We start from the raw sequence: 26302 nt of genomic DNA on the forward strand, positions 1-26302 counted from the left end.
GTACCGAATTGCTTCCTGCATCTCGTCTTAAATGAAGAATTCTGGTCTCAGAACGTGGTGTTCTGTCGCTTCCGCGGTCAAGTTCCACCAGAACGCACTAAGACGTAGTATAAGGAAGTTTACTAACGTAATTTTAAGCTATATATACTAACAACTATTGTATATATATCTATGTCAGACTTTAAGGTATATGTCTATGGGCCTTAGTAGCCTGATAATAAAATGATTTATTATTATTATTATATTATTTATAATAATTTTCGTGATTCGAGTTATAATTATTCGAAAAACTCTGCTGGTGCGAGTCAGATTTGCGCCTCCGGAGGTTTCGTACAAATAAGCTAAATACGAACAAAATGGATTCCCCGAAATCGCAGAAAACCCCACAAATTTACTTGTCCCATCCAAATTATTATTGATGCTGTTGTTTCAGTTCTAACATTTTTAGTATTTGTTTGTTTCACGTTGTTGTATCACGGTCCCTCACATACGGTCTGGTTACACATGGACTGATAGATAGCGTTGCCCAAAATGTTCCAGTAATAGTCCAACATAATAGAATTGTAGTATAATTCTATATAATAATATTTTATTAACATTTAATATGATTGTAGGCGTGCGGTCGGGCTGGTCGTGTCGCTCGTGCCGCGTGTGCCAGGTGTGTCGCGGCGAGGCGGGCGCGGCGGCCGCCGGCAACGAGGCGCGCGCCGTCACCTGCGAGCACTGCGACAAGGTCTACCACGCCACCTGCCTCCGGCCCGTCATGGCCACCGTGCCCAAATACGGATGGAAATGTAAAGTAAGTCAATATGCACTGATCAGACATGAATCCACACTTCTTTTTACGACTTTTAATTCCTCCTCTAACATAGAGATATCTTTAAAACGGTTTACTGAACCTTACTCTCAGTTATTCTTAAATCTAATTACATTTGTTGCAAAAAGTTGCAATTTAGCACCGTATGTTAAGTATTTATTACGTTAAGTATATTGGAGGTAGAGGTTAAGCCCGAGATGAGATGTAATCCAGTGTTCCCTTGTCAGTGTTGCCGCGTGTGCTCGGACTGCGGCTCGCGGTCGCCGGGCGCGGGCCCGTCGTCCCGCTGGCACGCGCACTACACGGTGTGCGACTCGTGCTACCAGCAGCGCAACAAGGGCTCGTGCTGCCCGCTCTGCCGCCGCGCCTACCGCGCCGCCGCCTACCGCGACATGATACGCTGCACGCTCTGCAAGAGGTAACCTTCTAATTATCCTGTTGTAAATTCTGACAAAAAATTATCGAATTTTCGAAAATTCGCTAATACATTTTTTTTTCATAACAATGTTTGGTCGTGGTTACATCATTTTAAACTTTTTCATGTAAAAATACTTTATCTCAATATTTGTTCCTGTTTAGATACGTACACGGAATGTGCGATCCCGATGCAGAACCTCAGCAATATAGACAGAAGAAAGACCAAAATCCTTCATATGAATACAACTGTCCAATATGTAAAGCTCAGATGCAAATGACCGGCTCCAAAAGTGGATGTAAGTATAAATTTGTACATAGTCCTAAAAATATTTATATTAACCTATCAACTAATATTGTGTTATTTTTAATAGCATTTGATGACGATAATGTTGCGTCGACATCTCAAGACTCGTCATTCGGTGATGAAAATTCACAGCAAGAGCAGGATCCTCTCGCAATTGAACCAAAGGTAAATATAAACTCACTTGCTTAAAAAATACATAGATTACAAAAAAATTACAATGTATATTATTATCTCTTTTTTATTCTTGCAGCTGGATGTTGGTCTTGGCAAAGGAAAACCTTATACTGTAACATCAAAAGTAGCTAAAAAGAAAATAGGTGGTTACAAGCTGAAGGGCGGGTTCCCTCCAGCAGGAAAACTTGGTTTCCAGAAGCGCCAAAGATCTGTCTTAGATTTTGGACGAAAAAGGGGTACTAAACCAAAGATGAGAGGAGTGTTTGGTGTTCCAGGATTAGGTCTGCAAAGACCACAAGCTCCTGATAATAAGACCCCTGAAGATGATCCAGGTATTAATTATTATAATATTTCTAAAGATGTCTTAATAAAAGTGGCAGTAGGACATGCATTATTGGCCAGATTAACGTGATCAGTAAATAGTATTTGCTGCCTTTTTACGAAATTAAATGTTTCTGTTGTTTTCAGGGGTTGAAAACAAGTTGGTGTTATGCTCAAGTAAAGACAAGTTTGTGTTAACACAAGATCTTTGCGTAATGTGCGGGGCAGTAGGAACAGACTCTGAAGGGTGCCTTATTGCTTGTGCGCAGTGCGGACAAACTTACCATCCTTATTGTGTTAATGTTAAGGTACTGTTGTTTTCTTTATTTTTATTCTTGTGTTTTTTCATGTACCTGTTTTAACAGTCCTGGATAAAATTTAGGGTTAACTTGATTATTTGATTTACTAGTAATTTGGTATGTGGTAGTATAATGAGACACTATCGGCAGGTATCTCAAGTGATAGTAACAATGGGCTGGCGCTGCCTGGACTGCACGGTGTGCGAGGGCTGCGGCTCGCGCGGCGACGAGACGCTGCTGCTGCTGTGCGACGACTGCGACACCACGTGGCACACGTACTGCGCGCGCCCGCAGCTCAGCGACGTGCCGCGCGGCGCCTGGCGCTGCGAGCGCTGTCGCCGCTGTCTCGTGTGCGGCACGCGCCACACGCTGGCCTGGTGCGACAACTACACAGGTAACACTCCGCGACACGCCGGGAAGGAAGGTGCTACTCAGCATCAAAAGCAGGGATTAATGATTAACTAATGTTAGTCCGATCATAGAGGATTAGTATTATCTCCATCTAAAACCCATTTATTTTTTTATAATAACTATCGTGAGACTGATTCATTATTAAATGATATAACGGTTTACTCACGCGTATTTATCGAGGTAGCCCGACTAGTTTCGGACCCAACCGGAGTCCTTAATCATGAGCAGACGCGGCGGGATCTCGCGATCCCGCCGCGTCTGCTCACGGTTGGATCCGAAACTAGTCGGGCTACAACGATAAATACGCGTGAGTAAACCATTTATTTTTGTTTATAGAATGTGCTCCTTGCGCTTCTCTGGTGATGTGTTGCGTCTGCTCGGAGCCTTATTCTGACGGCGAGCTTATAATACAGTGTGAAGGTTGCCGGCGCTGGTTACATGCGTCCTGTGATTCAATACGCAGTGAAAATGATGCCGAAGTGTGCTGTCGCGCTGGGTAAGTTTTTGATTCTACAACCAGATTTTCATGATACTTTCAAATTTTGGTTTTAGAACCGACTTTTTGCTCTGGTATATCGAAGCAAAAGATAACTAATAACAGACAATTAGGAATACTAGATAAATAATAACTTTTGAAAATTTCAACAGTTGTGTCCTTATGTTAGGCTGGGGGAATGGACACTTCTAATAGTATTTGACCAGGTTGGTTTGTACCAGCAGCTGAGTGTGATTGATAATGTGCAGATACAAGTGCGTGCTGTGCCGCGGCCGCGAGCTGCCGCCGCCGCACCAGGCGCGCGAGGCGGCGGCGGGCGCGGCGCCCGCCCCCGCGGCCCGGCCCGCGCCGCGCCCCACGCCCGCCTCGCTGGGGCTGGCGGGCGAGTACTACGTGGACGACGTGTGTCTGTCGCAGCGCGGCGCGCACCACATGAAGCAGCTCGAGGCCGAGATGGGCATCACGCACACGCGCCGCAAGCGACGCTTCAAGAACGACAACACTGAGAAAGACGCAGGTGAATACTCACCGCACGACCACACGCTATCATTCTTGTGTCCGCTTTGCATGATTGTATTCTTCTACTAACATATATTTCGATCTATACATTTCCTATGCTTATTATATGTATTTTATTCCATAATTGTCTATTACGTCATACATCAATTTATTATTGTGGGTGTACTTGAATCTTCTCGTTACCAAATATTAGTTCCAGTCATGACCATCCTTTATTCCTAACCTACCTTCTATTTAACTGGCTATAGTGTTATACCTTACCATTGCTATAATATGTATATTTTCCCAAAAATATATTATTTAGTATGTAATTAGTATGTGTATCTAACTTGAGTTTTTGTATGTTCGACGCTGGCATTGTGGATTAGAAATAATGGCATCTATTGAAACAGTGGTTCAGAATGCAGACGTCGAGATGGGAGACGACTCCAAGCCAGACAGCACAGCTGAAGTTAAAGATGAACCTGGTGAGTTGCGATTCCTGTTGAAGCAACAAACAATGGAAAAACATTTACGACTGATTTGTATCAACTTTTGATATATAATGTAAAATCATTTTGACAAAAAGACTGGTCATATTGTTCAAGCATATATGATAGGGTCATATATGTTCGAATGATAGATGCATTATTATTAAAACATTTGATCATACAGGTGCGAGCAACACGAATTTCAAGGAAGGTATACTGTGGAATGTAGCCAACGATGGTCCACCTCCCGAAGGTTTTACGATATACACGACCGATTCAGGTCTTACGGTACTGCGCCGGAAAAGGCAAAGGAATTTAAACAAGCTCGGGATTGGAGGGTTCGTTGTTAGACAACGACAGACCACAGCTAAGGCGCAGGCTGATGATGACAAAGACGGCGATGGCACACAGGCCTCTGGTGGTAAGTTCATCCAGTTTTTTCTTATATAGGACTTGATCTTTAGAAAGTGTATGTCTAAGGAAACATATATTTAATTCCGAATGCTATTCCTTGTACTTCAAATGTAACAGATTTTTTACAGCACCCTTTCGTTGCCAGACATTACATGTGATTTTTTCTATAGAATCGCCGAGCAATAAGCGTAAACCACGTCGGAAACCGCGTTCTAAGCTGATGGAGCAGTTCCCTTCATATATGCAAGAAGCATTCTTCGGTAAAGACTTACTGGAGCCTACTAAGGCAGCTGTCAGTTCTACTGGTAAGTAAAGTAATCATAACTATCTATATATCTATCTAAATATCTATTAAAGCTATGTTATAAAAACAAGGACAAATTATCTGTATAATATGTGTTATGTTGTTAAAACCTTTGTGCACTTCTGTGTTTGCTGCTCCCGGATCGTGATCGATGTCGATCTTCTACCCGAAGTTAGATGCCGGTGCGTAGTCTTTCGCATATAACAGCATAATTTGTATTATAGCGAACCCTGGCGAGAGTCCGGGCGGCACACTGCGGGCCACGACGCCGGAGGGCTACCGCGAGCTGCGCGACTCCAAGTGGGACCTCGACAACTCCGACAGCGACGGCGACGACATGCTCGCCGCGCTCACCACCTTCAACGACCACGATACTACCATCCTCATCACACTTAATACCGTGAGGCACTATTGTACTGTTACAGAAAACTGCATTTATTCGTCGTATCCAAAAACTACAGTTTAAAGTCGAATTATACTGTCAGCTACAATAAAAGATTTCTGAACGTCACTTAGTATCATTTTCGATTGCGCCTCTTGAAACTCCTTGTTTGTTTGCACTCATAAAAAAAGCCTTTTAGCTTGAGTCTTAAATTTAGTCAAAATGTAACATTGTTTATTGATATTATAGGAAATAAAACAAGATCTTTCTTTTTCACAAACAGGAGGAAATAGAAATTATGAATTCACTTAAACCGAAGGAGGAGAAGGACGAATCATCGAATACAACAAACTCGGATGGTACAGTAAAAGTGAAGACTGAGTTAGATGACGGACAACTGAAGCATACGGAAGACTCCACGGCTCTAAAGAACGCGATACTTGGGCCGCAGTCAGCTGAACCTGAGCCACCGCCGACCGTCGCTACGGAGAGCATTCCTACCGTACATAGTACCAAGACTGAGGCTATTAATAGTGGTAAGTAAAATAAATACTTACCTTATTCGAAGAGAATAAATGTAATACCTTATTATACCCACAATTCTAAAATGTTCTCTTACAGAAACTGGTGGATCATCACAAGCATCAACTATATCGTCGAAAGATGATTTATCGCTTTTGGGCGTAAACTTAGATGCGATGGTGCGAGACGGACTACGTGACGGTTTACCCGACATGGACAGTAACGATGTCGACGAAATATTCAAAGGAGTTCTTACTGATGATTCACAGGTTCATATAAAGATTATATGATTTGTATCTTTGCTTGAATAATGAAATGTAAATATAATATGTTAATATCCAAATGTTATGTAGGAGTCGCAAGAATCGTCCGTGTCGTACGTGAACTCGATGGCGGGTACGCCTTATTCACAGCAACGGCAACAGTTACAGAGCCCCATGGAATACACATCTCCATACCCGGAGTTTGGTGGTAGTAGGTTAGTTGGTTTTATTTTCATCAAGAGTCTTACTATTTGATACACATATTTAACCGCTACATATATTATATCGCGAAGGTACGCGTGTGCACACGTTGTGTTTAAGTAATATATAATTCTGGCGTGTGTTGCAGCAGTAACAGCGCGATGAGCCCGCTGTTCTCGGAGAGCGGCAGCGGCGGCGCGGCGGGCTGGCCCGACAGCGCGCAGGCGCCGCCGCCCTCCTACAACCAGCGCAGCGCCGACAAGATGCGCGCCGACGAGAGTCAGTATACACTACACATTCTCTTGGAAAACATCATACACACTTATAAATCATAATCTGGTATGATGGAATTTTGAATGTTTCCAAAATATTAATAAAATATTTACCATGTTCCATAGGTTTAGGATCAGCAGCCACGATTTCAGCCGTCTTATACGCTAACACCAACCACCCAGAATGGAAGACGGAATTCCCGAACTGGGTGGACCGTTGTAAGCAAATACTAAAGAAATGGCGCGCCTTGCCATCCGATCAAAAAGCACCTTATTTGCAACGTGCCAGAGACAACAGAAGCGCCATCCGTATGAAAAAGGCACAACAGGTATGTACTTATGTGTTCACTAGATGTGGTGTGTGCTAACCCAACTCACTGACCACCGTGTTTATTGTGTGGCATTCACACTAGGGTCACAAACAAACTGGTCATATTAAACGAACCTACTCTGCTCGTTTAGTATGGTCTGCTTGGATCCTTGACTGTCTCACTGCGTTTTAAACGCATTATTATTATTAGTTACAAGGGTTATAAACTCATCTACTATGGTTTGTCTCGCTCACATTTATTATAGGATATGTGTTATTCTGTCTGTATACTACGATTGCTGTAGATTCTATCGCCTGTGTCAATGCTAGCACAAATGTATATAATGTGGCTGTAGGATACACGTAGTACACCATTTATGTTTTGTATATGTTTAAATATTTGTGACTACTATAGCAGCAGAATTATGAAGTGAGAGGATCTACAGTACGTGGTTAAGCCGCAATATCTTCATCATAATTTATTAACGTTGTTGGGGTAGTTGCTATCATGGGCTCAATACTTCTCAATCGCGATTTGAATCTAAGGGATACATTTTAAATCGTAGCATATAAAATCATGAGCACAGTTTTTATACACATTTTTGAATGTGTTCGTTCACTGTTTTTTGATAGGGGATTGTAATTTTCTTGCGTCACGAAGTTCATTCTTACCGTTGCTAGTACACCATTCGATATCATTATCATTACACGCACGAGGGGAAAGGGTCACGCACGCACTGCGTAGACGGAGGAAAGCCAACGTTATCAATAATTTGAACGGCGACCCCATCGATCTATTGGAGCGCTAATGTTTATTATGAAGCGTCTACGGACGACGCCCGGGAGCGACTCGTCGGAAGCGTGCGACCTCGAGATCCCGCCCGGGACGGTAGAACTGTTACTAAGAAGTGGTTGCGGCGGAACAGAGCTCGAGCAGCGGGACGAGCGAGGCGGAGGGAGGCGGCGCGGCCGGCGGCGCCCCCAGTCCTGCGCCCAGCGCGCCCCCGCCCAGCGCCGGCCCCGCGCCCGCGCCCGCGCCCGGCCCGGCGCCGCCCGGGGTGCGCGCGCCCAACGTGACGGTGACGGCGGGCGGGCTCCTGGAGGCCGACGCGCACATCCGCGTGCTCACCCCCTCCGAGATCATGCGCACGCTGCCGCGCCTGGCGCACCCGCGACACACGGTACCGCGACCCGCGACACGCTCGCATATGCACGCCGCGCAACACCACACACCCCACACTACACACCGAATTACACACTTACTACCAGCAGAAATTCTTTAACCTTTACAATTTTATTACAAAGACAACAGCGAACATTTTACATTACACACTAAAAAATATCATACATTTACTTACGCTTTCTAACTGCGTGTATGTATATGCGAGACTCGTTTCGATTTGTTGGGTGATCGCGCGACTTCACACTACGCGATCCTGAGCACATCCTTCGAGTTTAAATCTAAATTTCTAAGTTATCACCCAACAATATTTTGGCTGTTCAATGGCGTTGTACGCTGTGTGATTATTATTTTTTAATTTTCTTTTAGCTTTTTTTTTATTCGAGACCGTTACCTTTCCACCGATTCCCAAAACGCCTCCCGGACTCGTGTCCCCTGTTTCCGTAATGTTGATTTTATTATTTTTGCTTTGCCTTGGTAGTGTTGGCATTAACATTGGACGCTGTTGGTGGCTGGTTATGGTGTGCTAACAATTCTAACACAGTTCGATGTAGTTCACAGTTTATTTGCGTCATTTCGCTCTTGTAAAAAGCTTTGTGATGTAGTTGTAAGTTCACAGGTATACAAACTTAATATTATAACTATTTACTAAGAAACACTGTATATGAGGACTTGGTTTTACCTATAGTAATGTAGTAAAATCTATCTGTAGGATTTGTAGGATATATTTAATTTGTATTCTGTCAAGTTAAAAGATTAACATGAGGCAAATAAGACATGAGATCATATGTTACTGTACATTAAGTTTTTGACTTAAATGGTTCAATTGCTATCTAAATATCAACATTTTAACTAAAACTTAATGAATATTAACTATGCATCTCATAGTTATATTTATTAACATAAGCATGGAATTATTGAATTAATTAAAGCTACATACTAATGTTAACTTACATAAATTTATAGTTTATTCCAACTTTTAAGGAATTTCATGTAATAAATTATGTAAATAGAATTCAAATTTTAAGACTTGTGAAAGTTATTTATTTGTGACCTGAAGTTATACCAGATGTGCAGATATTTTCAGGTTTAGAAATTACAAAGTTTTTATTACTGTCTCTACCAATCACTACTTCTTGGTCACTGTTTACTATAAAATGACTTAACAAGTAATGTCGTCAATAAAGATTTTTCTATATTTCTGTTTAAAATATGAACAATTTTATGTGTGTTGCCCTAAAGGGTCACAAACCTCCCAGAAAAGTAATTATACACATCGTTTATGCTCTGGGACGCAATATATTAGATTTGAGTTTTTTTTATAGTTACTGTAAAAATAGATATCAAATAGGTAATTGTAAATAGTTCCTAGGACTTACTATGGTTTTTTTATTAAGTCTGTATAGATGTATTTTTTGTAGGATAAAATTATAATACATTGCCTGCGTAGTTAAAGCATGACTGTTATATTAATTGACATCAAGTACATGGAACTGATTGTCATTGTATAGGGCGAATTGCAATCTAATATTAGTTTTATGGTGATAAATTAATATTAAGTGTTATCTCTTAGGAGCTTCACACACCGAGCGCAGTTTGGCGCGATGGTGCCATGCAGAAGGAATTGGATGATGCGTTTCATATGGAATTGGACTGCGTGCGTTAATTTCAGATATATAATAAACTTATCGCACTGAATGGCGCTCAATTTGTACACATCTCATAAAACTATTCTAAGATAGTATTTTAAAAAGACATACGCCTGTTAAAATATTAATTTATATCGTGTAGAATTAATGTTGAAGATATTTTGTCCTTATACAATGACAAAGTCTAGTGAAGTGTATTGACGTTTGCATTGCGTAATACTAACGTTGTAGTGTGTGACGTAGGAACAAGAGCGAGCGTGCAACCAGCAGCGAAGTGCGCGCGAGGCCGAGCAAGAGAGGCAGTGGAAGCATCTGCAACAACAGCGTCAGCAGCAGACGCAGCAGCAACAACAGATCATACACGATCAAAGGATGCAAGGTACCTTCATGATAGCGAAGTGAAAACTTGTCTTATTGCGTCTATAAAAAAACACGTGTTTATGACACAGTTTTGCGATCTACATTCTCTTTCATGAGATAAGGTTTTTGCCCATCAGTAGACCACGAGGGCCTGAGTTGTTTATACGTTCATTTATCAAGTACGTGCATGTTCTTATTATAAACACGCAATAACCGCCACACGCTTGTGACCCGAAAGCAGCCATGCAGCGTCTCCGCGCGCCGGACGGCAGCTCGCCGCCGGGCGCGGGCGTGGCGCCGGGCGCGGGCCCCGGGGCCCCCGGGGGCGCGGGGCTGGGGGGCCCGCCCGCGGCCGCGCCCCCCGCCGAGGCGCCCCGGAGCGCCTTCCCCGCACAGCGCTTCCCGCTGCACTACGGCAACAACGAAGACATCAACCGCCAGCTGCGGGACTTGCTGCAGCGCCACCCCGAAAAGATGTGGCCACCACGTGAGTCATATACTACTCATTTTTTTCTGATTTTCTCTGTTAAGTCTAGTCTTACTGTTAATATCGTGGAATACGTTTCTGCCTTGATATTGTTATCAGATGATTAATTTTTAGTTTAAAAAAATAACATGTTTGTCTTAAAAGAAGATGGATCACAAGTGGCCAGTGGTGCTGTTGAAGGCCAGCCTTTCCGCCAGCCGCTGCCTGTGACGCTGCGAGCGCGCGCACCACTTATGCACACTAACCGCCCTGAACACCATTGTAAGTTAACCTAAAATAAATTTGTTCTATGTTAATAATTGTGCAAATTGCTTAAGAATATCTCGGAAGTAATGTAATGCATATGTTTTATTACAGTAATTATGCAACAGCGCATCGTAACACCAGATAATAGTCAACTACAGCAGAATATCAACAACCCTGCTGCCCAACAAATGGTAGACCAGAAACAAAACATTGCCCAGAACAATGGTAAATATATCCTTGATTCCATTATTACCACAAAATATTTATCTCCATTTCCGTTCTATAAGTTGACTGAAGACATTATCACCTTATTTTTAAGATGGAGTACATTATTGGATATTTGTGGTGAATTAAATCGATGCGTCACTTCTAGCATCGATTTATGAACACTGTGTCCGACATTTACCTTCCTCAAGCGTAATAAGAACTTTTTATTAATTGTTCAGACATTGATTGCTGTTCCTTATTTTAGCTTCAAACAATGATAACAAGCATGATGCCAGTCATGATCAAGGCACGGATGAAATGGATATGGGAGATATGGACAAGCTTGAACAAGATGGCGGGAATATTGGAGAGGTAACCAACAATATGCTGTATTGTTTTCTTGTCTTAAAAATTTTTGCATTCTGATTAGTATTTTATTAATAGTGGGTACATTAATAACCCTAAACATCCTATTTTGATAATCTTAATTTTTAACCAATTGTAAACAATGGTTTGATTTAATTAATTTAATTTATTCATTTGGAATCTTTGAATGCACAAAACCTTTTCCTTTACTAGGTGGGCGACATTCTAACTGGTCTTGGCGGAGAGGATGATGAGGAATTGTTCGAGACGCTGACGGCGGAGATAGGCGAACAGTTTAACATTCTAGAGTACGCCGACCCTGAGCTCGCGACTTTGAACGACGCCGAGCATATTCTAGATGGGTTGGAACTTGCTGATGATGGCATGCCCGAGAGACATGCGAAAAGAGAACCTGAGTAAGATATTGCTTTATGTATCAGCTTATTTATAGGTTTTGTAGTTTAATACATTTGTATTTTCATGGTTAACATAAAACTACAACCAGAACATGTGAATATATGCAAACTTTAACATGCTTTAACTTCACTTTAACATCTATTCATGCTGGAAAAAATCATATCAAACATTTATATTAACTTTTCTGTTACTTTATAAACAATTTTTATTAGGGATGAAGCTGATCACGCACAGGATAACAAAATGTACAATGACCTACAAAAGTCTGTGAAGAACATAGAATCCAATAAACCCGAAGTAAAATCCGAGTTGGAGGATGTCAAGCCGGATGTTAAAATAGAGGCGCCGTCCACGCCCGCTCCGCAGCAAATGTTCAACGACATGCAGAGGGGCATTACACCAACACAGCAAATGGCGTTGCAAGTCAGTATTCAACGTTAAAAAAAATGGGTTCTCTCTGGGTTCCTATCTCTTTGGTATTTTACTGAGTCTTATTAATATATTGCTGTTTTTTATAGACTGCAATGCAAGCGATAAAGTCGGAGGTTAAGCTGGAAGCCGAAGATAAACCTCAGAGACCGGTGTTCACGCAAATGTTCACTAACATGCCTCAAAGGCTGCAAATACCGCATCAGGTACATATTATACAACAAAAGTTGCTAACTCTCTTGATACGTTTTGTTTAGTTGTATTAGTTACTTTACTCAATAAAATAGATTTAAAACAATTTATTATGAAACCATTTTAGCAACAACGTCCTCAGCAGTTTGGTCAACCTGGCCAACCTCAAGTGATGAGCCAGCAGATTGTACAGCGACCACAAGTACAGTTTGCATCAACACAACACATGCATTTTGCTCAGGTACCCAACATTCTGAATATATCTAGGACAAAATTAAATTAAATATTATTTCAAAAACGAAGTCTAATTTACTGTTAAAAGGCAAAGGATCATGAATGATGACGCGTTGTATACGTATAGGGAGGAGCGGGCCAGCAGAGCCCGGCGAGCCCGGCGGGCGGCATCCCGGCCAGCGCGGCCAGCATCGTGAGCGCCATGACGGCGCAGGTCAACGCGGCGCTGGCGGCCGGCCGCGCCATCGCCGCCGGCACGCGCTTCGTGGCCGCCGACGGGACCGTGGGCGTCGTGCGGGCGGACCGCACCGTCGCGCTCGCGCATCTGCCCTATGCTGGTGAGTCAGACTTACTCCCTTACCTTGCAGCGTGATGGAGTCGATGACGGCTAACCGATTGGGCTTTTTTAGTCTTTAAATATTCGTAGCAGTCCAGGGAAGGTCTAAACGGTGATAGAATATGGAAATATTACCAAAACAAAGAACAAATTTTGTCTGCATTGTTATCATCGACTATTAGGTTGTACGTACTTCGCCCGGGCAGCTAGTATGTTAATAAAAAACTGTTAACCATCTTGTTCGGGATTTCTTTGAACAATCCTTAGTTGCATACCATTCATGTTTGATCCATAAGCATTAAGCAGTAAAAAACTTAATGTCATCTCTCATTACGCCTTTTTAGAAAACTAGTATTTTCATAAAAATATAAAATCTGCAATGAAATAAAAATAAAATCTACTTCAATACAAGGGGTATTCTACAAAGCGTCCACATCTATATTCTACGCAGAGACACCATTGGCACTTGTTTCATGTTGTCAAAAAATTATGACTTATAAATGCGTCCCAAGTGCATAATAAACAAGTAGCAATGTAGTAAGAGCTTGGTTTCCTATAGCAACAGGTGCCGGCGTGGCCAACGCGACCGGCGGGGCCCGCGCGCCGCCGCCGCCGCCGTACCCGGGCACGCTGCGCCAGCCGCAGCCGCCACCGCCGCCCTACCCGCAGGTATGTCTCTACCCCGGGAACACGCCCCGGCTACACATCTTGTCATGGAACTTTTGACGTCACATTACAGAAAGTTACACGTAATCTCATCCCATTAAAAAAAATAAGATCCCTGTTTTGAAGTCTACGTAATCACTCAAAATTTGAATAGCGTGTTTGTATCCTAAAATGTAAAATATAATCATTTCTATTGTTATTTCGAAAAAGGTAAAAAGGTGTTTACTTATTCATAAACTTGAATGCTAAACTGTCACGTCAAAAGTTACCTTTCAGCAATACAATTTACATCTGCTAAAATACGAGTAATATATCACAAAATTGAATGAAAACTTACGAATAAGTAATTTTACTAATATTTAAGTAATTTTGATAGTCTTGGAGGATTTTTGGATACATTGTCGTGCATGCAGTAATATTTTTTATCTACGTGTTTTTATTTGTATGAGTTTGTTTCGACACGAGTATCGTGTCGAAAGGAACTTGTCAGCTTTAAATGTATGCAGTAAGCTTGGGTTCACATTTTTGAGTCACCGTCGATTTGTCACTGGATAGTCTCACAATAACCGCAATCTTAATGTGAACCATTTACAGCGTTCATCATCCGCTTCGGTACCAGATAACATTGCAGACAATGTGAAGCATAATAATATCCATGGCAATATTATTTTGTCTAGGTGGTGGTATCAATCGACTGTAAATAGACATAAACATATGAACTTCATTTGTCATTCGTTGGAAGCTTAGATAACTAATATTGCATGGGTATATTTATAATCGCTTTCAATTCATACGACTTGTGAATCGTTAGGAAATAAGTTCAACGCCTGAGTTATAAATGGTTTTGGTAATGGAAAATTGGTATTGCTGCTGTTGTTGCGATGAACTTATGTAGACTGTATAGATGGTTAGGCAGGGCTTAAGGCAGCTCATAGAAGGGGTTAAAGTAAGCGGCATGGAGTGGTATAATGGTAAGCGCTCAGGTCGTATGAGTTGTGCGATGGCGTGTCGCGTAGGTTGAATGTGGACGGCAGAGTACAGGCGGTGTTGTTTGCATGTCGGTGGTTGATGGTTGTTGGCGCGGGCAGGCGCCCTATGAGGCGGCGGACTGGGGCGACTGGCTGCACCGTCGCCCGCTGCTGCTGCAGGTCAGACCCCTCCCCCCACCGCACGTAGTTCTGCACTATCCTACCCTACCCTACTGTTACTTTTCGAACCGGAACATCCTTGAATCACCTCTCCCTGATACTTCATTATTTGTACTCTATTCGTTGTATCAAAACGAATATGAAATCTGGTGATATTATTTAAAATTAAATCGGGGTTTTAATTATCTCCTCTGCTCTGGTAGATGCTCACTTTTAGCTACAAGTCAAACAATATTATTGATGAGTGTATTCAACTCGTCTTGATTTGTTGGTAGACATTTATACATTCACAGAACCCTGGTTCTGCATTGTTCAGAAAAAAGGAGATTTATAAAAGTGAATAGTAGTTAAAACTACCTTTCCTATGTTTCAATCTTAACTGTTGTAATTAACATCCTACGTCTATCCTTTATGTCCTGTCTTCAGTTTCCTTTCCTAGTCTGTAGCTGTCCCACAACTCGGACGATAGAGGGAGGGAGAGAATGTCATCGCTAACCACCTTGTTCGTGTCTGTTTTAACGCTTTTTACTTTGCTTGCTCGTCGCACGCATGCGTACTGACTACTAACCTTTGTACCTTTCAGCATTCTTCTTAACACAGAAACACTAACGTTTAAACAATAAGCACTTGAAACTTTCGAATACATCAATTGTTGTAATAAAAATTAGAATCAAGATAAATGGAAAGGATCCGATTATCTGTCTCATCTTGTACCATTTAAGGTGGTGGAGAATTTGTTGTGGTGTGGGCTCTTAATATTTAGGTAGCCTGTTAAGCATGAATATGTAAGATTATATTCATCTTTATAATACAAAATATCCAGATGTGAGTTCCTGATTCTTAGATCTCGTCTAATTGTAAGATGTATCCACTTTATTACTAAATAAAGTGCACTTTCACTCAATTTCAAAGCCACTAATATATAATCAGCCAGTATCAGATAATATACTTGAAATGTGATCATAATTTTGCATTCCAAATTGGTAAACAGTATGGAGCAAATCAATTACATAATGATCATAATTACGTAGGAAACTTATATGTAACACACACAAAATTTCATGTAGACAATTCGTAGTTTTAACAGTATACTACTATTTCTTAGATTGTTATTATGTTGCTATTCAAGGTACAGTTTATATATGTACTTAGATAATATAGCACTGCATTATAATCTCACCATATTTTTTATAAAAAGACTTAATAGTAAGTGCACTGAACTATTAGCTGATCTTAAATCATCACTACTAGTTAATATCTACCATTTCTCAATAAACAAAATGTTATTTTTCTAAATTAAAATCAGTAGCAAGATATTATTAAGTTTAAATAACGTGAAGTACCTGTCGAGTCGATAGAAAATTACGATAATTTTAATTTATTAATACATTAATCATTTAGAATTATGGTAGTATGTTTGACATAGACAACAATAAATTTCAATCGGCTCAACATTCCAAGATGAGACGGGTAAAACGGGGACCTTAATACCATTACTCTTTTATAAATGTATTGCATTAAACCAATTGTATACATATTGTGTCGCATCGCAATCACCGGGCTCGAGTCACTAAACGTGGAGCTAGAGGTCAAAACTCGGTACACTAGATACTAGCATCGCGACCGTGACGAGGCTATCGGTGGCGGATGACGACGCAAGCAGGGCGTCGTCAACAGGCTAACTTTAACCGTCAGAACGTAAACCAGGAGCAACCGTTGCTTCTCGAGGAGCTTCTGGAGCAGGAGAAGCGCGAACAGGAGAGAGAGGGAGGCGAGTGGGTGGGTCAGAGCGCGCCCCCACCCGCGCCGCCCGCCCCCGCGCCCGCGCCCTCCATCCCGCTGTACAGCGGTGTGGCGCCGCCGCAGCCTCCCGCGCCGCCCGACCGCGCCAACAGCGACGCCGACCACCACGCGCGCCTGCTGTACGAGCAGTGGCTCAAGCAGTACAACGCCTTCGCCGCAGACCAGCAGCGCTACTACGAAGTCGAGGTTCAGAAGCTTCGGAAGATCCGCAAGGTGAGCTGCAGTAGTGCGCTTTTGTGTTCGTGAGCTTAGTAGTGGCGCGCGCCGTCCTCCCGGCCGCCTCGTAGATAACTTTCAGGTGACATCGACGGCAGTCACGCTGTCCGTGTCGTGGTAACCGAATGAACCTGTGACTAACTCGGGGGACCTCACACTCGGCCAATGTTGTGCCGATTTTACACTTTGGGCTTTTTAAATCCACAGTCGCTGAACAGTAAGCAGCGCCAGCTACGGAAATCGGGCAACGAGCTACTACCAAATGATGCGGCTGAGTTGCAGAGAGTTGCCACAGAACAGCAAGCATTGCAGAAACATCTTGAAGCAGCCCGAAAACAGGCTCGTCAGCACAGCATGCTTATTCAGGTACGTCTAAGAGGAATTCATGATTCATAGAAAGTTATTAAACATGACTAATTTTTTTTTATAATCTTAGGAATACGAGACTAAACAGCGACAGCAAAATCCTCAGCTGGCCCAACAGACTGTTATAAACCAACAACAGATCTCAACAAATCAAACAGTGTTTGCTCAAAATCAAAACATTACCCAGAACCAGCAAGTACAACAACAGGCAACGATCAATCGCCCGATGCAACTGGGTTTACAGGGTGCCACAATACAACAACAACAAACGTTAATACGTACCCAACAGACGGTTATAGGTGCTGACGGCCAACCAATATCTCAACAAAGAATTGGTTTGGTGACGTCACCCTTGAATGCTCAGGGACGACTTCTGCAGGGAGGTAGAACGCTCGTAATTGAACAGGCGGGAGCGCCACAACAACAGCTAGTAAGACAACTGTCCGGTGTACAAGAAAGACCGCAGTCAGTTGGCGGCATGGTGCAATTTGGACAGCAGCAGTTAGGTGGAGTAAGAAACTCGATGCAACCAGGATCTCAAACACCACGTCCTACGGGAGCGCGGCCAGCAATGTCGCCTTTACACGTGCAGTCGCCACATTCGCAGTCTCCGCTGCATTCGCTCGCTCCGCAGTCACCATTGCACCACCTGACTTCTCCAATGCAGTCGCCATTGCATTCGCAACAATCTCCGCTGCATCATACGTCGCAGTCGCCTCTGCATCCATCGACTCAGTCTCCTCACCACACACAGCAATCGCCACTGCATTCACAGCAATCGCCCATGCATGTGCAACAGAATAATCTATCTCAGCAATCGCCGATGCATCCTCAGCAATCACCAATGCATCAACAACAGTCTCCGATGCATCCCCAGCAATCGCCGATGCATCCACAACAATCTCCGATGCATCCGCAGCAGTCACCGATGCATCAGCAGTCGCCGATGCACCAACAATCACCTCTGCATCAGCAAAATCAAATGTCGCAGCATTCATCAATGCCACAGCAGTCGCCTATGCATTCACAACAGTCGCCGATGCATCTGCAGCAATCGCCGATGCACACGCAGCAATCCACCATGCAAACTTCGATGTCGCCACAACATTTCCTGCAACAATTACAAGCTCAGCGGACAAGTCCTCAACTACCGACACCTAGCCGTAGTCCTCAGGTACATAATACATCTATAACAGCATGAGATACATAACGTGAACTTGTTAATTATAAAAAAAAAATTACAGATCTATCAACAATCTCAAATTCAAAGTCCTGTGGCGTCCCATTCTCCGCAATTACAAAATGTAAGAAAGTTTTGTATTCTATTACCATTATGTTAAATTTAGAGTCTGCATTTTATTTAATTTAATCAAATGTTTTAGGACTATGCAACAGGCAGATTTTCTCGACCCGCGCCTGGTTGCTCTCCATTGCCGACAAGATTTGCTAGACCGCCGCACCATCAACAAGGTTAAGAGATAAATAATATTATGTAGTTTGAATATAACTATCTCATTATTTGTTGTATAACTGTAATAATTTTATTTCCACTAGGAATAAGAGTGGGAGGACCTTTTGGAGGGCGCCAACAAACATCACCGCTTGGCAGTCCACAGCCACTGCCATCGCCTGGAAATCCAGCTAACGAGATGGCTGTAAGTACTTTTAGCAATGTCAATAACGTAAGCCGTATTAGGTTTGAATTTGACTTTTAGTGTTTTTCCCAGCGCCAGCAGATGCTGCAGCGGCAGCAGTACAGCCCGATGGGCGGCGCGCCGGCGTCGCCGTCGGTGGCGCGGTCCCCGCACGTGGCGCGCACGCCCACGCCGTCCGCGTCGCCCGCCGCGTCGCCCGCGCCCGGCGGCCTGCACGAGCACGGCGGCGGCCTGCACGGCCCGCACGCGCCCGCGCCGCTGCCGCCCGGCTACCGCTACTACAAGCCCGGCCTGCTCGGCGGGGCGCCCGGCTGGCCGCCGCGCGACGACGACCGCCGCCGCCCCGCGCATCTCACTAAAGTCTCTATACTCAAGCGGCGAACACCGCCCCGACCGCGCATGCTCGGTGGTAATGCTCAGCCCACGCACGAGCAGCGAGATGATGCCATGGATACTGCTGCGGCATCCATATCCACTGAACAACGCGGTTACGTTGTGTACGCACCCGATACTATAGACTATGGGGCGCGCGCGTCGCGGTCCGATGATCCCCGTGCAATGGTGCGCTCTGACGACGATGATGATGACGTCGAAGAGTTAGTAGAACACTTAGATGACGACGACATTGTGTTGGTCGAGCCCGATGTGATCTCACCTGAGGAGCGCATAGCCACGGAAGAAGACTTTGAGGAACTCATAGATAGCGGCAAGCCTGAAGATGAACCCGAAGAAGACACACAACCCGAGCGGGTGCCTACACGTACCGAAACCACAACTAAAACAGTGGCTGTTATTAGTCTTTCCACCGGCAAGCAACCCTCCAATGTGCAGCAGTACAAGATTGTTAACCCTGGTGCTGGTGGCCCGTTAGGTCGACTACCAGTACTAAGTGCCACCATGTTGTCACCTCACACGAATCCCAAAATTCTAGACGAGGTGTCCCAGGCGACAGTAGCCTCAGTATCAATAGCTAACCAAACTATATCAGTACCTGTACTTAAAAACCTGTCAGTGCCGATCGCCAGCGTTGCTAATCACGTGGCAGGGGTAGCGAAATCTCAGATAAAGAAAATGCCGTTGAACCTAGCAAATCCGCCTCTGACAATAAACATGTCCACAACCGCACTCTCTAAGCCAATCAGCTCTGTCATCAGTGTAATATCCTCAAATGTTCCAAAAGTGACAAACATAAACCCTCCCCGAGTGCCCGTCTCTATTTTGACTCAGCATCAAGTCAAGCAGAAGATTGTGAAAACTATTGAGAAGCCGATGATGCTGGCCCTATCTAACTCGAAGCTGTCCAGCTTGTCTGTGACTCATGATGCAACACTGCCGGCGAAGATATTCCAAGACGACGCCGCGTCACCTGACAGCACGGTTGCATCCGATCACAGTTCTGATAAAGACCAAAACCTGATGAGTTCCACTCAACATTTGTCAGCGATGACTTCTCAAGGATCATCAAAAATGGATCAGAGACCAGGATCTATGTTTAAGGAACCAAGTAAAGATATCGATATTGAAAACGAAATAAGTCAGCAAACGGAACTTCCGCACACGTTATGTCTTTCGGATCGTACACCTTTACTGTTAGGAAAAGCTGATATCAAAAGTCCGGATCCCATCCCGGAGAAAATACCCGATAATATCATGGAAGGTGACGACGAGGACAAACCCGAAGATAACATTCAGAGCAACTTACTATTGTCTTATAATAAAAGCATTGTAGAACCGCCTCCTCCAAATCCTCCACTATCACAAGAAAACAAATCCGAAGAAAATGTTATGAAAACTATTAAAGCCATCGCTAATCAAACAAAAGAGATGGTGATAGATTCAAACATGCAGATCACCTCTGATATGGCGCAAGAATCAGTTCAAATATCAATACCGTCGCCAACGCCTTCGCAGGAGCGGTACCTTAACGACATTACCATGCAAGAGCATCATGAGGCTACAGAAAACACTAAGCATGTGGAAAGTTTCGAAGATATGCTGTGCATACTCGAAAATATAGGAGACGATAACAAACCGTTTGGTGTGAACAAACCAAATCAAAAACCACCAAGCCAAGCTCCGAATCAAAATGTAAATATTCAAAAAACGGAAACAGAGCGAAAAGAAAGCCAAGAGCAGTCTAGTTTTGCTAAACGTGAACCTGAGAGGCTTGCATTACAGTCGGCTACGGTCCCGCAGCTATCACCTCTGTCGCAACCCGCCGAACTAACATCTAATATGGCAAATGTTTCGCAACAATTACGCACCATTATGTCGTCGCTAAACCCCAACACGTCAAAAGTAGATACTCAAACTGTGATGAGGAAAAATAGTGATGCAACCACACCTACGCAAGTGAATTTCGAAAATTTATTGCCATCCTCAAAAGTGGAGGTCGCTGCGTCAAGACCGTCACCTATACAAAGAATTGATAAACCTATCTCGTCTATGCCGTCCTCGGAGAGCATGCCTATGAGTGCGGCCCAGGCTATAGGATCCCGGGTTAATACCTTACAGACAATGGGACAAATGCGAAAGTCACCCAATGTCTCTCCTATTAATTCACCTGTGAGTTTACAAAACTCTTTGATGAAATCACCCGCGCCTCTTATTTCTAATCAATCTCAATTTTCATCAATGGATGAAAATGGATCATCATCGTCTCAAATTATTCAAATGCCAGCTCTTTCAAAAATTCATAACTCAACTGCAACTTCTATGATGCATACAAGTAATACGATGACTACAAGTATGACAGGTTTTCAGAAAAATCAGGCGTTACCTACTAGTATTCTAGGACATACGCTGCTACAACCTTCAAGACAGATAAATACTAGTAACTTACAATTTAACCAGCAGAGTATAAGTTCCAGTCAACCGCCAGCTCTAGTCATGACCTCTAGACCACTAATGGGTAACAAGGAAACACCACCAAACGTAACTGTACGTACACACAGCATAGTCAGTTCAGGCATAAACCAAATGCAACAGAAACCAGCACCTGGCTCTATAAATTTCATCACGTCATCAAAACTTTTACACACTCAACTAACTTCGCCATTAAAAAGATCTAAATCCACTGATGAACCAAAAAGCGAAGTTATCGTCGGACATATACAACCTACGAAGCGTCATAGCGTGGAAGCAGTAGTAGTGAAATCAGAACCTATGGAAACTGATGAACCTATCACTTCCATAACTACGACAGAATCATCAGGAAAACAACAAATGCAGCAGACAACGGCGAACCAAAAAAATGATGAATCTCAAAACGTGTTGTTGAAGCAGTTATTACAAACTACGACGACGGCCGCTACCGTAGTTCCTCAACGCACTATGACCATTCAAAGAACTGCACCGGCCTTAGGTTCTATACCATCCTTGGAAGCTCAACTAGCACGACCATCAATACCACCACCCACATTGTCCTTGAGCCAAGAAGTAGAGCTGCCGAAGAATTCGCCTCGTCATATAGCTTGTAGTGTGGTGAATTCTCCGTTTACGTCCCGACCAGTTCAAACGTCTATACCGACATCTACAATATCAGCCTTAACGCATGCTTCGACGCAGTCTTTGATGGATGTTCGCAAGCCGCCAGTCAAAATGTTAACCAAGGAAGAAACAACTCCTATTCCTGAAAGTTCTCCTACTATAAAATCTATGCAGATGTACCCAATGAATATAGAGAACCAACAGTTGCATCAGGCTATAAAGAAAGAAATTGCTCCACCACAGCAAAGTCCTGTACCAAGACCATTTACACCAATGGATGTGAAGAAAGAATTATTGGATGAGAGCTCACAACAGTCGGCTACATCAGGAGTATCAACTGCTTCTGACCAAGGCAAACTTGATCAGCCCATGAAAGAAGAATTCCCTGAAAGTGTTAGCATGGACCATTCATCAGAAGCTAATGCACCTGAAACACCATCTGAGGCAAAGAAACGGAAACGGCGAGAGTATCAGCAAAAGAAACGTAAACAGTTACAGATGAATATGAAAGCAGCTGCAGAAAACAACTTGAATGCTACTAACGCTAAAAAGCGTCCACGTAAGGGCTCTAGATATGAGGAAGATTACGACACCTTTATCGATAACTTGATGGCACAGTTACGATTACTTCCAGCGATGCAAATTCAAGAACCAGCTCTAACTACAAACTTTGCTGTTTGTCCTCTGTTTGGTTCAGGAGATTTGACCAAATTAAAGAACAAAGATTATGACATATTAAAAGGAGATTTGGTTGGTGAATTCGGAAACGCTAAAATTCCTAATGTCGGCGATTACTACAATACCAAACCGTTCGGAGATGAAGAACCTTTGCCAGAGAAACCACAAACGTCGACACAGAGAGGATTCTACGACCAAGAGTTTCAACCGATTGTATTTGATGATGACCCAGAAGATAAAAAGCTTGACTTCATTTGTAAAGAGCGAGACACCGACACACCTGATAGCATTGTTAGCTGCTCAAGTCCTGAATGTCTCGAAACTGAACCTCCGAACAGATTCCCAGGACTCAAACTTATTGATGACGAAGAGGAAGATGAAGACAGTGACTCTGCGTCTGGTCGAATATCACCAATTATTCCTATAATTGCGCCAGTTCCTATAAGAGTAAAGCCTGTATCGTTATACCAACTGAAGGATGAGGACGAGAATAAGAAAGCGCTTAATTCGCTGGACACAGACGCTGCTAAAGCTAAAGGTGTTGACTCGCCTGGTAACACTGAAACGAATGAAAATGTCACCGTTACCCTCACTCTAACATCTGGTGCGGCTGAAGATATTCTAGGAGTACTTAAAGAGCTTGCTGGAATTTTACATATACCACCACCGACATCGTATCAAATTATAGAAAGAACTGCAACTCCTCCTTCGCATAAGCTCGGACTATATAGGTCAAAAGGTAAGGATGGTAAAGAAGGAACACCTATTGATATTCAGAGTATATTGAACGGCGCTGCGAAGTTCTGCCGTCATTGCGATGTCGTGATATTAGATTCAGTAGTCAGAGCGAAGGCGTCCGAGTTTCCTTTGTTATCAGCCAATAAGGGAAATGCTGGAGAGATTCTTTGTGACAGCGATTCAGAGCTATACTTTTGTAGTACCCAATGTTATGAGAGTTTTGCTTGGCGCCCAACTAATATTATTTTGGATGGAAAATCTAAGGCTGCTGTTAAGGAAGACAGTAAACCTGATGTTGAAACAAACTCGTCAAAAGACCGCGATGATTTTGATACAGCATCCACAGAAAGTATGGAAACAGATGATTTGGATATCAAACCTGATATTAAAGACGAAAAAATGGATTTGTCGTTTATGGATTCGCTAGATAATGACGAACTAATGAAAGAGGTTGGTGACGACGTAAGTGCTTTGGATGAAGACTTGAAGAGTGAACAAGACGAAAAGAGCAATCAAAGCTCGGAGAGGGAAAAGTTCAGGGGCATTCGCTACAAAGCGTGGTCACCAGGATGTATCGGGCCACCTGTGAAATATAAACGACCAACAGACCGAGAGCTTACTGAACTAGTATTCCGCACTGGTGTTGCTATAATGCCTGTAACTAATGAAGACTCGAGGCGATGCGAACTGTGCGGCATTCAAGGCGATGGTGTCGCAGACGGAGTGTCACGGCTCTTGAATTGTGATGTGAACCGTTGGGTGCATTTGAACTGTGCTCTGTGGTCCGAAGGGGTCTACGAGACAGTTAGCGGAGCCCTAATGAATGTAGAAACAGCTCTAGCCGCTGGGTCTAACGCGACTTGCGCTGTGTGCAGGCGGCTGGGAGCTACTGTGAGGTGCTTCAAGGTTCGTTGTGGCAGTGTGTACCATCTGGGGTGTGCAGTAAAAGATAACTGCGTATTCTATAAGAACAAGACTGCCTTCTGCGCTTCACATGCTCCCAAAGTAAGTATAAAGGTCATGGAACGAATAAGTATATGTTTTGTGGATCAACAAATCTAACCAAGTGTATTCTTTCATTAGAATGAAAAGGACAACGAGCTTACAACACTTAGCGTGCAGCGTCGCGTCTATATATCCCGCGACGAGCAGCGTCAGGTGGCGTCGGTTATGTTGCATTCGGACACCAACCACCTCATCAGGGTTGGCGGACTTATATTCCTCAGTCCGGGCCATCTGCTACCTCATCAACTGGCCGCTTTCCATACGCCGAATTACATCTACCCTATAGGCTACAAAATTGTAAGTATTTATGTATTTTGAGTAACATTTTCGGATCTTAGAGTATATTCTACTCTAATCGTTTGTGTTATAATAGGTTCGATTCTACTGGTCAATGACGCGAGCGAACTGTCGATGTCGTTACCTGTGTTGGATCACGGAGGAAGCGGGGCGGCCGCGGTTTCATGTGCGGGCGCAGGACGAGCCGCGCGATGAACTCGCCGCGCCTACCCCGCGAGCCGCTTGGGCTAATGTAAGTAAAATGGAAATATCTATTTTTTAGATAGATTCTTAAAAAAAGTAAATACGAGATTTTGATGACTTATCAGTATTAGAATTGACTTGGTAAACTTTATTTTTGCTTAACATTGGTTTTTAGTCGAGTTTTATGTAGGAACTAAATATTTCTTAAGTACTCAAACAAAATTTTTAAATACAGGTATTTTATAATAATAGTCCGGTTTCATAACTTCTTTGTTGATTTTCATCAGGTTTTGGACGCTGTAGCGGCATTGCGTGAGGGCCGTGGCGAAGACGGAGTGCTCAAATTGTGGCCAAACTATGTCACAGGAGAAGATTTATTCGGTTTGACGGAACCTGCTGTTGTCAGGGTATTGGAGAGCTTACCTGGTAAGTACTTTGTTTATGTAACAACATACAAATCTGCATGAATAGTGCAGTACATTAACGGATATGTCGTGCAGGTATAGAGACGCTGACGGACTACCGCTTCAAGTTCGGTCGCTCGGCGCTGCTGGAGGGCGGGCTGGCCGTGAACCCGTCGGGCTGCGCGCGCAGCGAGCCCCGCGCGCGCAGCAGCTGGCGCCGCGCCACGCGCTCGCTGCTGCCCGCCGCGCCCGCGCCGCCGCCCGCCGCCGACCACCCCGCCTGCCCCTACTCCAAGCAGTTCGTGCACACCAAGAGCTCGCAGTACAAGAAGATGAAGAGCGAGTGGCGCAACAATGTCTACCTCGCCAGGTCACTACTAACCATACTGAGAATTACATATATTCATGTTGATTGACATTGTAAAGTAGCTTTAAGCAGTTTCCAATGATTACAGAGGTCATTTTCAGTGCAGTATCAAATAGCTATAATAATAATTCTATTTACAGGTCAAAAATACAGGGATTGGGTCTATACGCGGCGCGGGATTTGGAAAAACACACCATGGTTATAGAGTATATCGGAGAAATTATTCGTTCAGAATTATCAGAGATAAGAGAAAAGCAGTACGAAGCCAAGGTAAAAATAAATCAAAG

At 43.5% G+C, this 26302-nt stretch overlaps 1 protein-coding gene across 1 annotated transcript in view; it reads left to right on the plus strand.

Moving 5' to 3' along the window:
- The window catches only part of LOC113500809 (histone-lysine N-methyltransferase 2C-like), a 31694-nt gene that overhangs the window by 2993 nt on the left and 2399 nt on the right, over positions 1 to 26302 (plus strand). Inside the window, exons 9-50 of the mRNA XM_026881707.1 lie at positions 615 to 799; positions 1045 to 1235; positions 1397 to 1530; positions 1606 to 1703; positions 1789 to 2044; positions 2181 to 2341; positions 2483 to 2726; positions 3080 to 3239; positions 3488 to 3756; positions 4127 to 4225; positions 4413 to 4649; positions 4813 to 4947; positions 5171 to 5346; positions 5612 to 5864; positions 5950 to 6119; positions 6204 to 6328; positions 6463 to 6593; positions 6713 to 6915; positions 9650 to 9733; positions 9969 to 10104; positions 10324 to 10572; positions 10717 to 10833; positions 10930 to 11043; positions 11291 to 11397; positions 11605 to 11807; positions 12021 to 12231; positions 12327 to 12443; positions 12557 to 12670; positions 12791 to 13001; positions 13560 to 13669; positions 16510 to 16830; positions 17041 to 17199; positions 17270 to 18373; positions 18444 to 18503; positions 18582 to 18669; positions 18754 to 18854; positions 18927 to 24764; positions 24843 to 25061; positions 25138 to 25293; positions 25532 to 25670; positions 25745 to 26018; positions 26156 to 26285. Coding sequence (XP_026737508.1) covers positions 615 to 799; positions 1045 to 1235; positions 1397 to 1530; positions 1606 to 1703; positions 1789 to 2044; positions 2181 to 2341; positions 2483 to 2726; positions 3080 to 3239; positions 3488 to 3756; positions 4127 to 4225; positions 4413 to 4649; positions 4813 to 4947; positions 5171 to 5346; positions 5612 to 5864; positions 5950 to 6119; positions 6204 to 6328; positions 6463 to 6593; positions 6713 to 6915; positions 9650 to 9733; positions 9969 to 10104; positions 10324 to 10572; positions 10717 to 10833; positions 10930 to 11043; positions 11291 to 11397; positions 11605 to 11807; positions 12021 to 12231; positions 12327 to 12443; positions 12557 to 12670; positions 12791 to 13001; positions 13560 to 13669; positions 16510 to 16830; positions 17041 to 17199; positions 17270 to 18373; positions 18444 to 18503; positions 18582 to 18669; positions 18754 to 18854; positions 18927 to 24764; positions 24843 to 25061; positions 25138 to 25293; positions 25532 to 25670; positions 25745 to 26018; positions 26156 to 26285 — 13589 coding nt within the window. The remainder of the gene's footprint in view (positions 1 to 614; positions 800 to 1044; positions 1236 to 1396; positions 1531 to 1605; positions 1704 to 1788; positions 2045 to 2180; positions 2342 to 2482; positions 2727 to 3079; positions 3240 to 3487; positions 3757 to 4126; positions 4226 to 4412; positions 4650 to 4812; positions 4948 to 5170; positions 5347 to 5611; positions 5865 to 5949; positions 6120 to 6203; positions 6329 to 6462; positions 6594 to 6712; positions 6916 to 9649; positions 9734 to 9968; positions 10105 to 10323; positions 10573 to 10716; positions 10834 to 10929; positions 11044 to 11290; positions 11398 to 11604; positions 11808 to 12020; positions 12232 to 12326; positions 12444 to 12556; positions 12671 to 12790; positions 13002 to 13559; positions 13670 to 16509; positions 16831 to 17040; positions 17200 to 17269; positions 18374 to 18443; positions 18504 to 18581; positions 18670 to 18753; positions 18855 to 18926; positions 24765 to 24842; positions 25062 to 25137; positions 25294 to 25531; positions 25671 to 25744; positions 26019 to 26155; positions 26286 to 26302) is intronic.

This window comes from Trichoplusia ni, chromosome 14 (genome assembly GCF_003590095.1).
Source record: "Trichoplusia ni isolate ovarian cell line Hi5 chromosome 14, tn1, whole genome shotgun sequence".
NCBI lineage: Eukaryota > Metazoa > Arthropoda > Insecta > Lepidoptera > Noctuidae > Trichoplusia > Trichoplusia ni.